Source organism: Belonocnema kinseyi, chromosome 1, assembly GCF_010883055.1.
Source record: "Belonocnema kinseyi isolate 2016_QV_RU_SX_M_011 chromosome 1, B_treatae_v1, whole genome shotgun sequence".
Taxonomy (NCBI): domain Eukaryota; kingdom Metazoa; phylum Arthropoda; class Insecta; order Hymenoptera; family Cynipidae; genus Belonocnema; species Belonocnema kinseyi.
In genome coordinates, this window is record NC_046657.1 from 103,861,084 (window position 1) to 103,874,999 (window position 13,916).

The 13,916-nt window shown below is 31.1% G+C and overlaps 1 protein-coding gene across 1 annotated transcript in view; it reads right to left on the minus strand.

The window, feature by feature from the left end:
• Positions 1-450: 450 nt before the first annotated feature.
• Positions 451-13,916, minus strand: part of LOC117179380 (ester hydrolase C11orf54 homolog) — a 35,132-nt gene continuing 21,666 nt past the window's right edge. Inside the window, exons 2-7 of the mRNA XM_033371113.1 lie at positions 3,249-3,333; positions 3,067-3,165; positions 2,811-2,989; positions 1,013-1,277; positions 740-909; positions 451-636 (exon numbers count right to left, since the gene is read on the minus strand). Coding sequence (XP_033227004.1) covers positions 451-636; positions 740-909; positions 1,013-1,277; positions 2,811-2,989; positions 3,067-3,165; positions 3,249-3,333 — 984 coding nt within the window. The remainder of the gene's footprint in view (positions 637-739; positions 910-1,012; positions 1,278-2,810; positions 2,990-3,066; positions 3,166-3,248; positions 3,334-13,916) is intronic.

Sequence of the window (13,916 nt, forward strand, 5' to 3'; positions counted from 1 at the left end):
TTACGTTCTTGAATTTTGTGTCCACTTGATAGCTAGTCGTCTTGAATTTTCAGGGCGACTAATTAATACGCTTTTCCCACTCCCTACTTTTTCGGAACGATTAGGCACAGCTAAACTTAAAAAAAAACATAAAAAATATTATTTAAAAAAAAAATAAAAACAACAGGTGCGTTCTTCCGCTAACTTTACCGTGTCTCTAAGCCGTCCTTGGTACAAAGAGCAGATCAGCAATCGGGGATATAGTAGGCTAATCGTTAGTAGATACAAATGAGTATAATTACTATTTTGTCAAATATTTTATTGAATTATACGTGATTTTGACAAATACTTCTTTAACGTTATAAAATATTTCACCTGAAATGTGAAAAGTAAATTTGCATTTAAGATTTGAAATCCAAAAACCAACTCTTTAAACTTAAATCAGTATGAGAAACATGTCACTGAATTACATCAGAAATGATCAGAGGGGATTAAAACCAGCTTGTAATGAGGTGCTTGATTTACTCTGTAAAGAACTTCTGCAGGTGTAAAATATCCTTCATATTCTACAATTGCAGGGGTGGTGTCGCGGACATAATGTCCACAATCGCTATGTGTGGAAAACAAATGAAAGTGATTTGGAGTAAGATCAAGCTCCTAGAACAAATTAGAAAGTAAAATGTAAGTTCTTGATATGCATATTTTAACACATTTTTTAATTGATTTCAAAATTAGTACGAATTAAATTTTTTCATCTTACGGTTTTGGCAGAAACAAAAGTTCCAACTCCAGTCTCCTTAGCAGAACCTTCATCTAGATAAAAATGGGGAATCCGAGTCAAATTGCTACCCTTAGGTATAGGTTCCTCTAGAACGTTTGCGAAAAGTTCATTTGTCTTTCCTGCTTGCAACACAAAGAATCCTCCAATACCTATTGAGAGTTAAAATTTTTTAAATGAATATTGATTTACCTCATTTTAAATAATTTTCCAACATAATTATCATAATTCAATGGCTATGAAATTACAGCGCACCAACAAGTTTCTTTTCTCCATAGTAATTTGTAATGCTCCTTCTCATACTAGCAATGAAACTATCTTCGCCTATGCGTTTCTTAGCATAAACTTTTAGGACCTTTCCTCTTTTTCCATCGCTGAGAAATAGATTTCCCTGTACTGCAAATCGAGTTTCATTTAAGGGCAGGGCCTGACATTTAATTTTCCCACGAATTTTGTCTAATGTGATAACATAGGAGCTTGTAGTAGATTTTTTTTTACCCACAACTACGTTCACGGCAACCTGTAAATTAAAAAATATATATTAATAATGGTTTTTTTCAAACTGTTGAGACATTTTTATTTATTTTTTTCTAATTCAGATTGTATTTAGCGGGTTTCGGTTTAATAATTATGAGTTGTAGAAACATAATCAAATATCAGGGGGCCATTTTATTCGATGAAAAGAATGTCCGGTCCTTTCCATTTTTTTTCTGGTACGCAAAAATATTTCACTTTTACTGAAATTAAAAAATTAAAACACCTATTGATGAATTTTTTCCAATTATCAAAACTAAACTTCAAAATTAAAAAGCTCAAGGTGGAACACTTTTGGACTTTGAACTTTAAAAAGTCTACGTTAAAAAAATAGCTATCAAACGCTTAATAATTTACAAGTATACTATAGAAGACTTAAACACTTTTAATATCACAATTTTCAATTTACAAACGTGAAAGTGCAAAATTTTGAATTCCAAACTTTGCTTAATCTTTATTGTAAATTGTAAATGTTCAGAATTATGTCATTTTATTCAATTTTAAATTAAAAACATTGCAAATAAAACGATTTGAACTTTTTTTCAAATAAAAACTATTTAAACTAGAAGATAAATTGTTTTTTTTCCCTTTTAAATTATTAATTGAAATTATGACAAACGTTGAAATAAACGCTTCGAGATTTTTTATGATTTATGCTTATTTTTAACAATTCAGTTTCAAATTTTACTATTTTTAATATTTGATTTGCAAATTATTATTTTACATTAGCAGTAAGGTATTTCTGAATATTAAAGAATTCTTCTTTTTAATTAAGTATTTCAAATCGAATTGTTTGAAAATTGAATATTTCAGACTGAAACAATATTTGAATAGGATTTATATTTAATGAAAGTTTTTAATTGTGAATCTATTAATCTCAAATTAGCTTAAACTTAAAAATATCGACTGAAGCTTTTGAATCGCAACTGTTAAATTGCGAATATAAAAATCTGTCAGTTTCCTAATTTTGAACAAATTCGGGAATGTCTTGTAAAATTAATTATTGTTGAATTTTTAGTACTCGAACTACATTCGCATTTCAAATTTTTGTTAGATAATTTATATTCATAGTTAATAAACTTATAACTTTTTATTTTCAACAACTTTTCAGTTTTGAACGTTTTTGATTTTTAATTATTGCAACAGAAGATGATCAGACTTAAGATTTCGGTTTAACTCGTAAATTTTTTTATCTGAGTGTCAATTGGATGACTTCCTTAATAATATATGTAATGGATTGCATTTTTTTGAAAACGCATGTAAAATTGTGAAATAACAAATTTGTGACACTCGTTTTTAATACAAAAATCGCTTTTTTAGTCTTTAACAGTTAAAAATGGACGAAAATGAAGTATTCAACCGTTAAAATAATTTCACTTGAGAATCTTTTTTTTTTCAGTTTTTACTAACAAGAAGTTTTGTTAGAAAAAGTCGACTGTTTTATCAATACTTCGCCTTTGGCTCATAATATTTTGGTAGATTACTACACGTCTAATAGCTATGCTAAACATAAACTTACGTCGCAATCTTTTTTCAGAAAAGGCCAGGGTCCAATAGCAGCACCCGTTACAAATGCTTTTGATGTACGGTTCAAATTTTTCACGATAGTTTTAATGTCGAATAATTCTTGCTTGTGTATTTGATGATTGTACAGGGATACTCCACCAACTTCTAGAAGTGATGGCCTTCCCCCTATTCCTGAAAAGTTAAAGGAATCACAAAAAATTATATTGCCATTTGAGATTTGTATGTTTCTTTTTAAAAATGGACTTTACCAGGAGCTGCTAGATTGAAAGGTTTTTTAGTGAAGTTTGGAGAGTCCACGATTTCGACCTTAACTTCAGCAAAATTTTTTAATAGCTCTGTCCGGAAAACTAAAATATATAATTAAATTATTAGTTCTTTTGTATGGAAGTATAAATTTGGGTTTTTAAAAGCTAAAATAAATTGTTTTTACCAGTTTGTAATTCACTCAAGGGAGGCACATACAATTTTCTTTCTACAATTTTTAATTTGTGTGGAGTTACTGCAGCTTTTGCGATCTATTAAAAGAATTAAAACGTGGTGTAATACAGTTCATTTTCATTTACTATTTAAAAAATAAACTTAATAATAATTTTCAACAGAAGAAGAGAATATATAAGGCAGACGAATACAAATTTTTCCATTTCTTTTTCGCATGATGTCTAAGGAATAGTCAAGACAAATAAACTAGCTTCAGCGTAATTTTGAAAGTTAACCAATTTAGTTAAGTGTTTGTATACTTTATATATACTGGATTTAATCGAAATGTAAGAATCCTTTTTAAATTGCTACCCCTTTTTAATATACTGATGTTCCTATTATTTTATTTTATTTATTCTTTTTTTTTTAATAAACCCGTTTTTCCATCTACAGCCATGGACAAGTCAATTAAAGTTCAATAAGGTAAAATCTCTATCGGGGTAAGCGTGACTCGCTCAGCTCTATCAGAGGATCTGGGATGCACATAGGCAAATCCAAAGAGAACTTATTTGTTTTCCTTGAAACTTTTTTCTGTGATTTTTCTCAAGATAAAATTCTGATGCACACGTGATATCCCTGGCATAAATCCACATTAGACTTCCCGGCCATTTTTTTTTGTTATTTCCATTACGCCATTAATAGGTATTATTTTTGAGCATATTTTGCTTATGATACTCAGCAAGCTAATTCCTCTGCAATTATTGCAATTGCTTTCCTGTCCCGTTCCTTTGTTTTCTGGGATGATCATCGCATTTTTTCAGTCATTCTGGAACCTCCCCCATTTTGATACATAATTGTTTGTATTATTTATTGTTTTTTGTATACGCCCAACCACCAACTTGATATGAGAAATGTATTATTTAAGTAAAAATTATGTCAAAAATGATTATCTAGTCGCTGTAAAGTGGAAAGTCTAGTTATAACGTCAGTCCCATCCGATTTAACTCTACGGAGGGGAAGTATAGGGACAGAACAAGAACCGGAATAATCATTGTTGGTTTGGGTTGTAAAAATTGTGCATTTCTTCCAAGAATCCCAAGAACCCCTATGAATCCATTAAAGTGTTTAATTAAACACTTTTGAAGCTCTCTATGAATCCTTCAAAACAAGTCTTGAAAATAGCTTCAAACACTTAAAATATCTATAAATTTCATGAATCTCTTAAAATAATTTAAGGTCCCACCAAATACCCTCAATTCTGTTAGAATTAATTGAAATTCCATCAAATTCTAGAAAGCTCCTATTCATTCAATAAAAATCATATATCCTTTCAAATTTTTCACAAATGTATAAAAAAATTCCTGAAAGTTCATATTTTTTTGTTAAATTTTGAATTTTTCCGAACATCCCTGAATATATAATTAAATACTTTAAAACATGTCACAAATTTCCTGGAAATATCCTTAAATCGCTTGAAGTTTTATTTTATTTTGAAGTTTTCATGAAATCCATCTTTTCCTAAGTTGAAGCTTGTCAAATTTCAAAAAAAAATCTGTCAAAACTAATTGAAACAAATCATTCATATTTTACTTCAGATGAAAGATTCCAGAAAAGCATCAGTTTCTGTATTGACTATTACAAAGCAATTTTAACTAATAAGAAAAAGAATTTTTAACCGTGAAATGGTTTGTAAGAATTTTTAAAAACAATGATAATCATGTTGTGTAATAATAATCATGGCATATATGTTGAGTTAAGATTCTTTAGATAAAGAAGATTGTTTATAACAATAATAATTTTCATTATAAAGAATCCTACCGTAATTTTTTATCATATTCATTAATTGAAATAATAAACATTTGACATTCATTTATGAGAGTAACAATAAAACTTTGTTTTTCTATGAATTGCGATACAATAAGACTAAGCTGTTCCGAAATCCAAATCAGATTGAGGCACTCATACTTCTTTGCTTAATTTGGAAAATCTATAACCAGTATCTTTCAATTATGATGATATTTTATTATAAGTTATTAACATAATAATAATTGCCAGGAATGAATTGGTTGCATTTGTTTTAGGATCTAACGTTGCATCTGATCAGCAACAAATCTCGTATTTCTATCTTCGTTGAAATATCCATTTCACCAATAAATCGATGGGTCCTAATAAAAAACACCTATCTGACGCGGGCCAGTTCTAAAGCCCCTAACTATACGGACCTCTTTAAAAACAACGCATCTGTAGCGTGCAGATTCTAAACCTCGTAACTTTACTGAGCCTGTTTAAAAACAACGTAACATGATTTTTCCCTTTTTTCAGTAAAGATAATTTTAATCGTCACAATTCTGTTTCGTTTCAAATCGAAATATTACGATGTGAATTCTTCAGGTATGACAGTAGCAGTGCAAGAGAGGCTATTTTTCAGAAAATTTTAGTTGCGTTAGTTTATAAATTTCAACCGAAGTGAACATTTATAATGTTTCTACTTGCCTATTTCGATAGCTGTCGTATCTAGCACCATGTCAGACGACATTTTAATGATCCTTTCATTACCTACTGCAGTCAAAAGGAGGCCGAACGTGATGCACGCCGGTTGCCGGTATACCAAATGTCATCGCTCTCCATTTAAAAATTCCAGGGAAGACTCGAGTTACGGTTTTCTTTTTAGCGGGAAAATATGAGTTTAGAATCTGCACGCTGCAGATGCGTTGTTTTTAAAGAGGCTTGGTGCAGTTAGGGGATTTAGAATTGACCCGCGTAAGATAGGTGTTTTTTAGTAGGACCCATCGAAATATTCTTTTTTGAATTATGTTTGTTAACTTGATTTAATTATAACCTCATTAGAATTTGAAATTGACCAAAAGTGGAAGATTCACTGGCTTTGAGTGAGGAATTGAATCTTTTATTAAAAATTGGTTCTTTTTGCATTCTCATCATTTATGATTCAGAAAGTTTTAGAATTGTCCGAGATTTGACAATACAGTTTTTCAACGGATCTTCACGTTTCGAGACCCTCTGAATCTAAAAACCAAGTTTATAAGATGGCGTCTGCCTATGTTTGTCCGTCCGTAAACACGATAACTCTCGAAAAATGACCGAATCCATTCGATCTTTGGCACACTTTTCTTAGGTCCTAAAAGAAAGCACGAGTTCGTTAATCATTCATTTTGGCTAAAAATTCAAAAAGTTAGAGCATTATTAAAATTTTTAGGACAATTTTTTTATATTTAAAAATGTTATGTGCCGCTATTCATAGAACTCAGCAATCCAAACGAAAATCAACATTTTAAACTAAAAAACACACGATATAAAAAAAAGTCATGAGAAGAAAAATATTGCTTTTTGAAAGATCTAAAATACTATCATAACAACTTTTTTGATTTTCTTAGAGAATCGAAAATTCAAATTTTGACTTCACAAAAAATAATCAAAAATCAAAAATTCTATTTTGCAGTCAAACTATGCAACATACGAAAAAATATGAATTAAAAAAAACTGTGATCACAAAATATATCCAAAATTTCGTTAAGAATCACTTCTTGATACGACGCGTACCTTTTGTTTTATTCGTGAAAAATAACATTGAAAATAAAAAGCAAGTAAACAAATTTGAGGGAACTTGACCAAAGTGACAAAGAAAAAAATTTAATGAAACCTGTTTACAAATGTCTGTCGAAAATCGAGCTATACTTAATTAAGTAGAAAATTCAGAATATGAAGACGTATGCAAAAACTGCTATCTAAAAGAGATCTTTTTGATAAATTAAATTTTTTTTAAATTTAGGCCCCACTTTGAAGCCGTAAATCCTACCTCAGTAGGGGCTGCAGGTGCAAAGTGGGTTCCAAATAAGCAGCGATTTCAATGTAATTTAGACCCTACTTTGACGCTAAAAGTGTCCGAAATCGGCCGTTTTTCCAGGTTTAGCGTAAAAGTAGGGTCTGTATTTAAGACAAATTATACCCTATTTTAAAACGCAAACTACTACTGTAGGAGTTGTGGCATCAAAGCGGGTTCTCTATAATCTCACACTAAAATGAAGAAATCAAAATAAGTTTTGTTATTTAGCAGAAAAAATAAAATAATATCTATGATATAAATATCGAGGATATGTGCAATTATTTTTTAGAAACATTCTCTATAGAATGCTTTTTATATTGACGCTAAATCATAGTGCACTGATAAATCCGCATGTACTAAGAAACGAACCCGAGATCGCAGGCACGCACTGAGTATTTACGAAAAGCCTAACACTCTAACCGATTCAGCTAACGGCACGCGTTAGGATGTCTTCGATAAAAATCATTAGTACTTGTCCAATAATTCAAGGTCCAAAATCTTTTTATATCCGAAGACATTAATTGAATAATTATTTTTTTCTAACTTTCTGTGTCGTTAAATATTTGAAACGATTTTTGAAAAGTTCAATAGAAATTGGTTATGTTTTTTATATACGCTTTAAACGACCTTGAGGATCCATATTTTGATGCAATCCCAGAATAGGGGCGTCACATATTTTTTTCCTGGAAAACAGTTTGTTACATTTTTGTCTCATGAAATCGGTTCATTTATCGTTAAAATTGAAGATTATGATAGTTTTTTGCTAAACAAATTTTTTCCAGCTATAATAGAGATGACAAGCGATGCCCCTATTCTGGAATCTAACCCATATTTGAATTTGATTCTGTGTTATTTATTACTTAAGTGAATACAATGTCCAACTTGCTGATTTCAATACAAATATCTTTTTATATCTTTATTAAGCAAAGATTTTTAAAAAAGTCGTTCAGCATTATAATTAATCCAATTATACTAAAAAATACAAATATTTATTTCAAGATTCAATCTAATATGCTATTCATCAGGAAATAAGTTTATATTAACAATAACAGTACTTGTTTTACACCCAACTGCCTCGTCGTCTCGAAATTTTAGATAAGTAGTCAATTATTTTTCATAAATTTGGCTCTTTATATTCTCTTATAAATATGATGAAAAATTAAAACAGTAAACCGTCTCTCACAAAGAAAATTATTTTCCCAGTAAATCAAGTGGTAGACACGTAAATAGTAATATTTCTCAAAGAAAATGTTTAAGAAACTCTCAATTCGTCAGTGTAATTCCTAAAGTAGATTTCAACGATGAACTCAATGGTGACCTTCATTTTAACCTTGAAGTTGACCTTCAGGGCGTTTTGAAGGTCAAATTTGTTTTTTAATGGAAAACTCCTTTTTTTACATCTGAAATCGATAGAGAGAAAAAGTCTACGTTCAGGTACGTACCCAAGTCATAGGTCAATTGTAACGGTCAAGGTCAGTTAGAGGTTATTTGAAATTATCAAAGTTTTCCAAGAGGTCAGTGTAATTCCTGAAGTAAATTTCAACGAGAAATTTATTTGTGAGCTCTGTATTGATCTTAGTTACAGTGTTTTGAATATTGTAAAATCTTAAGGAAATTTTTCATTAAAAGTTCCTGGTGTTCTGGTGAGCGTTCTGTTCCTTGCCGAAGAGTTATACAGTCCTATACCGTTTTTCGATACCTAAGTCAATACATAAGGCGATACCATAAGTCCTATACCGTTTTTCCATACAAACATTACGAATCGAAAATAAATTGACTTATTACGAGTACATACTTACTATCTTTCGCTAAAAGATTATTATGGCGCAAGCTAAACTTTCGGAACGAGAGAGGGTATCTGTGTTAATGATGCGTGGTTGGGGAGATCGAGTTCGATCTTATGATCAAGTTCGTTTGCTTTTTAATCGCACTTTTCGTAATGCAGAAGAGTTAACTCCTGTCTCAAAATCAACAATTGAATGAACTGTGAGGAACTTTATGAATCATGGATCTATCGAGGACCTTCAGAGAACTGGTCGGCCAAAATCTGCAGGATCTGAGGAGATGCAGATGGACATAGCCCAAGCATTTGTTGAAAACCCACACCTTAGTTTACTTCGAGCCAGTGATGGGCGTGAGGTTGCTCCCGAGACAGTGCGAAATATTTTAAAAAGCATTAATTTCCATCCTTACAAAGTTCATCTGGTACGAGAGCTCAATGAGGACGGCCCTGATCGATGGGTTGAATTTTGTGAAATTATGATGGACAGAATTAATAGAGATCCTCTTTTCTTGTGCAATACAGTATTTTCAGATGAATATACTTTTACTTTAAAAGATGAAGTTAACAAGCAAAATTGTAGATATTGGTCCGACACAAATCCTGATTGGATGTTGGAGAGTCACACACAATATCCAAAAAAGATTAATGTTTGGGCCGGTATCTTGAATGATACATTGATAGGCCCTTTCTTCATTGATGGTAATCTTAATGCCCGTGCATATAAAGAGCTTTTCAGAAACCAAATTGTACCAAGAATAAGGGAGATTACAGGCGATAATTTTCAAAATATTTGGTTCCAACAGGACGGAGCAGCAGCTCATTACGGTAGGGAGGTTCGAGCATATTTGGATACTCAGTTCCCTCAAAGGTGGATTGGAAGGAGTGAAATGGTGTGGCCTGCTAGATCTCCTGATCTGACGCATCTCGACTATCTTCTTTAGGGTTATTTAAAGAGCAAAATATACTCAACGCAACCGCAACGCTTAGATGAATTGCAGAATCGGATTCTGCAACAGGCTACTTTGATTGATAGGGAGATGATTCGTAATGCTGTAATTCATTTTTACAATTGCATAGCTTTCTGTCAAGAAGCTCAAGGTTTTCAGTTCGAACATCTTCACTGAAGCGTGAGAGGCAAGGGGACTCACGCTGAACCTTGAACGTTACAATTGACCTATGACTTGGGTACGTACCTGAACGTAGAATTTTCCGCTTTATCGATTGCAGATGTAAAAAAGGGAGTTTCCATTTGAAGAAACAAAGTTGACCTTCAAAAAGCCATGAAGGTTAACTTCAAGGTCAAAATGAAGGTCACCATTGAACTCCTCGTTTGAAATTTATTTCAGAAATGACCTTCACTTTTTTTACAAATATTTTACCTGAGGAAATATCCAACCGTCCCGGGACTTTTTAGACACCCTGTATATTTCAATATATTTTCCAAAATTTTATATTTCATTTATAATATTTGTCATCAGCGATATAAAATATGTCATTCTTATAATTTTTTGTGATTATCAATCACCTACATGACAGTTAAATATGCATACTTTCATTAATTATTGATAAAATAGTTTTTGATGACTTATAAATCGACAATATTTAGTTTTCTCCATGATGAATATCATTCTCATACAAATTTTCAGCATTTTCAGTTAAGAGAAAATATTTTTCTGTGATTAAGCATTACAAAGAAGAATTCATTTATTCATAAATAATTAATGAAAATTAGGTTAAATTTTGAATTGAATATGTTTATTAATTGAGTGTGCACTCAGGCATTAAGATGACCAATGAGTGCAATTAATCTAAGTGAAAAATATATTTTCTTTATTTTTATGAAGTTCGAACATTGTCCGCTCAAAAGATTGAATTTAGGGTCAGTATTGACGGGAAGGTTAAACAGCGTCAAAGTAGGATCTTGAGTAATGCAAATTAAGGCTGTAAAGATTCAAAGTAGCTTCCGAAAAATGCTACAGCCTCAAAGTAGTCTCTAATGTTTCATTCTCTAGGAGTTAAAAGTTTAAAGCAGGGTCTAGAAGTTTAAATAACGTCAAAGCAGATTCTAATAAAGAGCTGAAACTTTAAAGTAGGGTCTAAATTTTGACTTGGGAAGGTCTTCAAAATAGAAAAAACTTAAATTATAAACTTTTCAAATTAGATTAATATATAGAAATTCTATGAACGAGCATTGGGGATACAAAGGGATTATAAGTACAATGCATACTAATTTCATGATCTCAGGCATGTCCACTTCTAATCCGACGCTTGATATACTGTGTGAGGGCAAGTGAGGGGTAGCAATGGCGAGGGTATACTTAAACAGGTATAAATATGGGTTGGGCGATGACTATCTTGACATCGTATTTACCCCTGAAATTTTAATAATTCGAATTGCGAGGTTGAATTAATTTTTCTATTTTTCGAATTCGATATCTTTATACCTAATATTAAATTATTAATTATTATTTAATGCAATCATTAATTTTATATAGAAATTAGTAAATGAGTTACCTCGAAGACACAAAAAGCCAATAAGATCTCACACTTCATGATCGAATAAAACATGAAATGTCTGCGTTCTATCAAAGATGAACGAGAAGTTTGTCATCTTACCCTGTAAAGTTGACTTTTTATACTGGATACTTATAAGTTAAATATTTATTTAATTGGTGCAAAAGCATTGTATATGAGAAGAGATGGGAAAAAATTACTAAATTATCATGATATATGATTTCAAACTACGCGAATGTTAATATTGTATCAAGAAAAAGCGATTTTACCCGAATATTTTTTACATTCTCATTATAATGAGCAACGGGCGATAAGAAAAAAGTCAAGAGAAGAAAAACATTGCCTTTTAAAAGCCCTACGAAATTATTACAACACTTTTTGAGTTTTTGTTTTGAATAGTCGAAAATCCCGATTTTGTTAGAAAAAAATAATGAAAAACCAAAAATGACATTTAGCTGCCAAAGTTTGCAAGGTACAAAAAAAGATGAATGGACCAAAACTTTGCACTAAGTAAAGATCTGTAAATTTTTTATAACCCACTTTTTAAAGAACACGTAATTTTTGTTTTAATCGTAAATAACCAAATGGAAAATAAAGAAATTAAATTTTTGAACAAAAGACGCAAGCCATGGAAAAATTGAACAGACAAAATTTGCTCTTCCAAAAAAGAGCTTCAAATTTCTTAAGAATAATTTTTTGATAGGACCCGTCGTTTTTGTTTGAATCATAAAACAAATATCATTAAAAATAAACTTTTTGAAAATAACGGCACAAATTTCAATAAAATGCTTAATAACAATTTTTTAAAAGAATGCGCCCTTGTTTAATTATAAAAACAAGACAATTAAAATACTTATGTTTAAATAACAATGCATATTATAAATTATAAGAATATAAATTTATTAAAATGATCTATTTGTTAGGGTATCTAAGAATAAAATCTAATGCAAAGTAATAAAGAAATATTAGACATCATGAAAAATAAAATTGTCTTCTTAATTTGCAGTATCTGAATAAACCACAAAAATTAGTCTTGATAGTGTGAATGGTACCACTTTACAAGGTATCGCTTCCCTCACACTTGGAGTACGAAACGTCACCCACTATCACTTATTTTTGCAGTTTTGCGGAATAAACAATCATTGAGTTTCGTCCTGTGTATTTTTAGGTAATGTAACGACATGTTTCAATTGAAAAATATATATTATCTCTACTGCGCATCCCAGAGATATCCACGTTCTGCCACCACAGCCATAACTATATGTTAGATGGTACATCATCTTAAATGTACCTGCAACAAAATTGATCCCTGCGTTTTTACTGTGCAATTCTAGGCCCAAGTATATGCGTAAATTTAATATACATTTAACATAATAGTTTTGAACATAATGTATAAAAGTTCACATTTTGGAAAAAGTCGAGTGTGAAGCACGTCATACGTGATACATAATGTTGTAGTTTCCAAATTCTGGCATTGGAATGCTACCTCACATTTATTGGAATATTAATACAAGTCCAGTAACCAGTAACACTTCTGTATTATGCTTGCGGATGGATATCTCGACACCTGTTGAAAATAAAAATAAAATAAAAGGTAAATAAGTTCTCAGAACACTTGTTCTTGGCAAAAAAAGATGGTTTTTGACGGAGCCAAAACTCGTATATTGCATATAACGCGCGTATTTATGGAATTCATGGAATTCCTGAAATTTACGTAATTCATATAACGACCGGAATTCATGGAATTCTAGGAATTCACGGTATGCACGGAATACAAGGAATTCAGGACATTCAAAAATTCTCGGAATTCATGGAATTCATGAAATTTATGGAACTCATGGAATTGCTGGCATTTAAGTATTTTATGGAATATCATGGAATTCAAAGAACTAAAGGAACATACGGAATTTATGGAATTCGTTGAATTCACGTAATTCAACAAATTTAATAAATTCACGAAGTATATGGAATTCATGAAATTCAGGCAACGTGCGGAATTCACATAATTAATGGAATTCACGTAATTCGACGAATTCAAGGAATTCACAAAGTTTACGGAATTCAAGGAATTCAAAAAGTTTATGGAATTCACCAAATTTACGCAATTTGCGAAATTCACACAATTCGTTGAACTCACGGAATTTGGGAATTCATGAAATTCATGGAATTCGGCGAATGCCTTGAATGATGTAAATGCAGTGATTATAGTCAATTCTAAGACTTCTTTAAATTAAATGAATTCCATGAATTTCGTGAATTTCATTATTTCCGTAAATTCCATGAATTCTATCAATTTCGTGCAATCCACGAATTTCGTGATTTCAAAGAATTCCGCATATTCCATGAATTTGGTGAATTTCATGAATTCCGTTAATACCTTGAATATCGTGAATTTAATAAATTCGAAGAATTTCGTGAATTCCGCAAATCCAGTGAATTCCGTGATTCCCTTGAATTCTGATAATTTCTTGTAATCTATGAATTTCGTGAATTCTGTGAATTCTTTGAATATCGTGAATTACACGAATTTCGCGAATTCCATG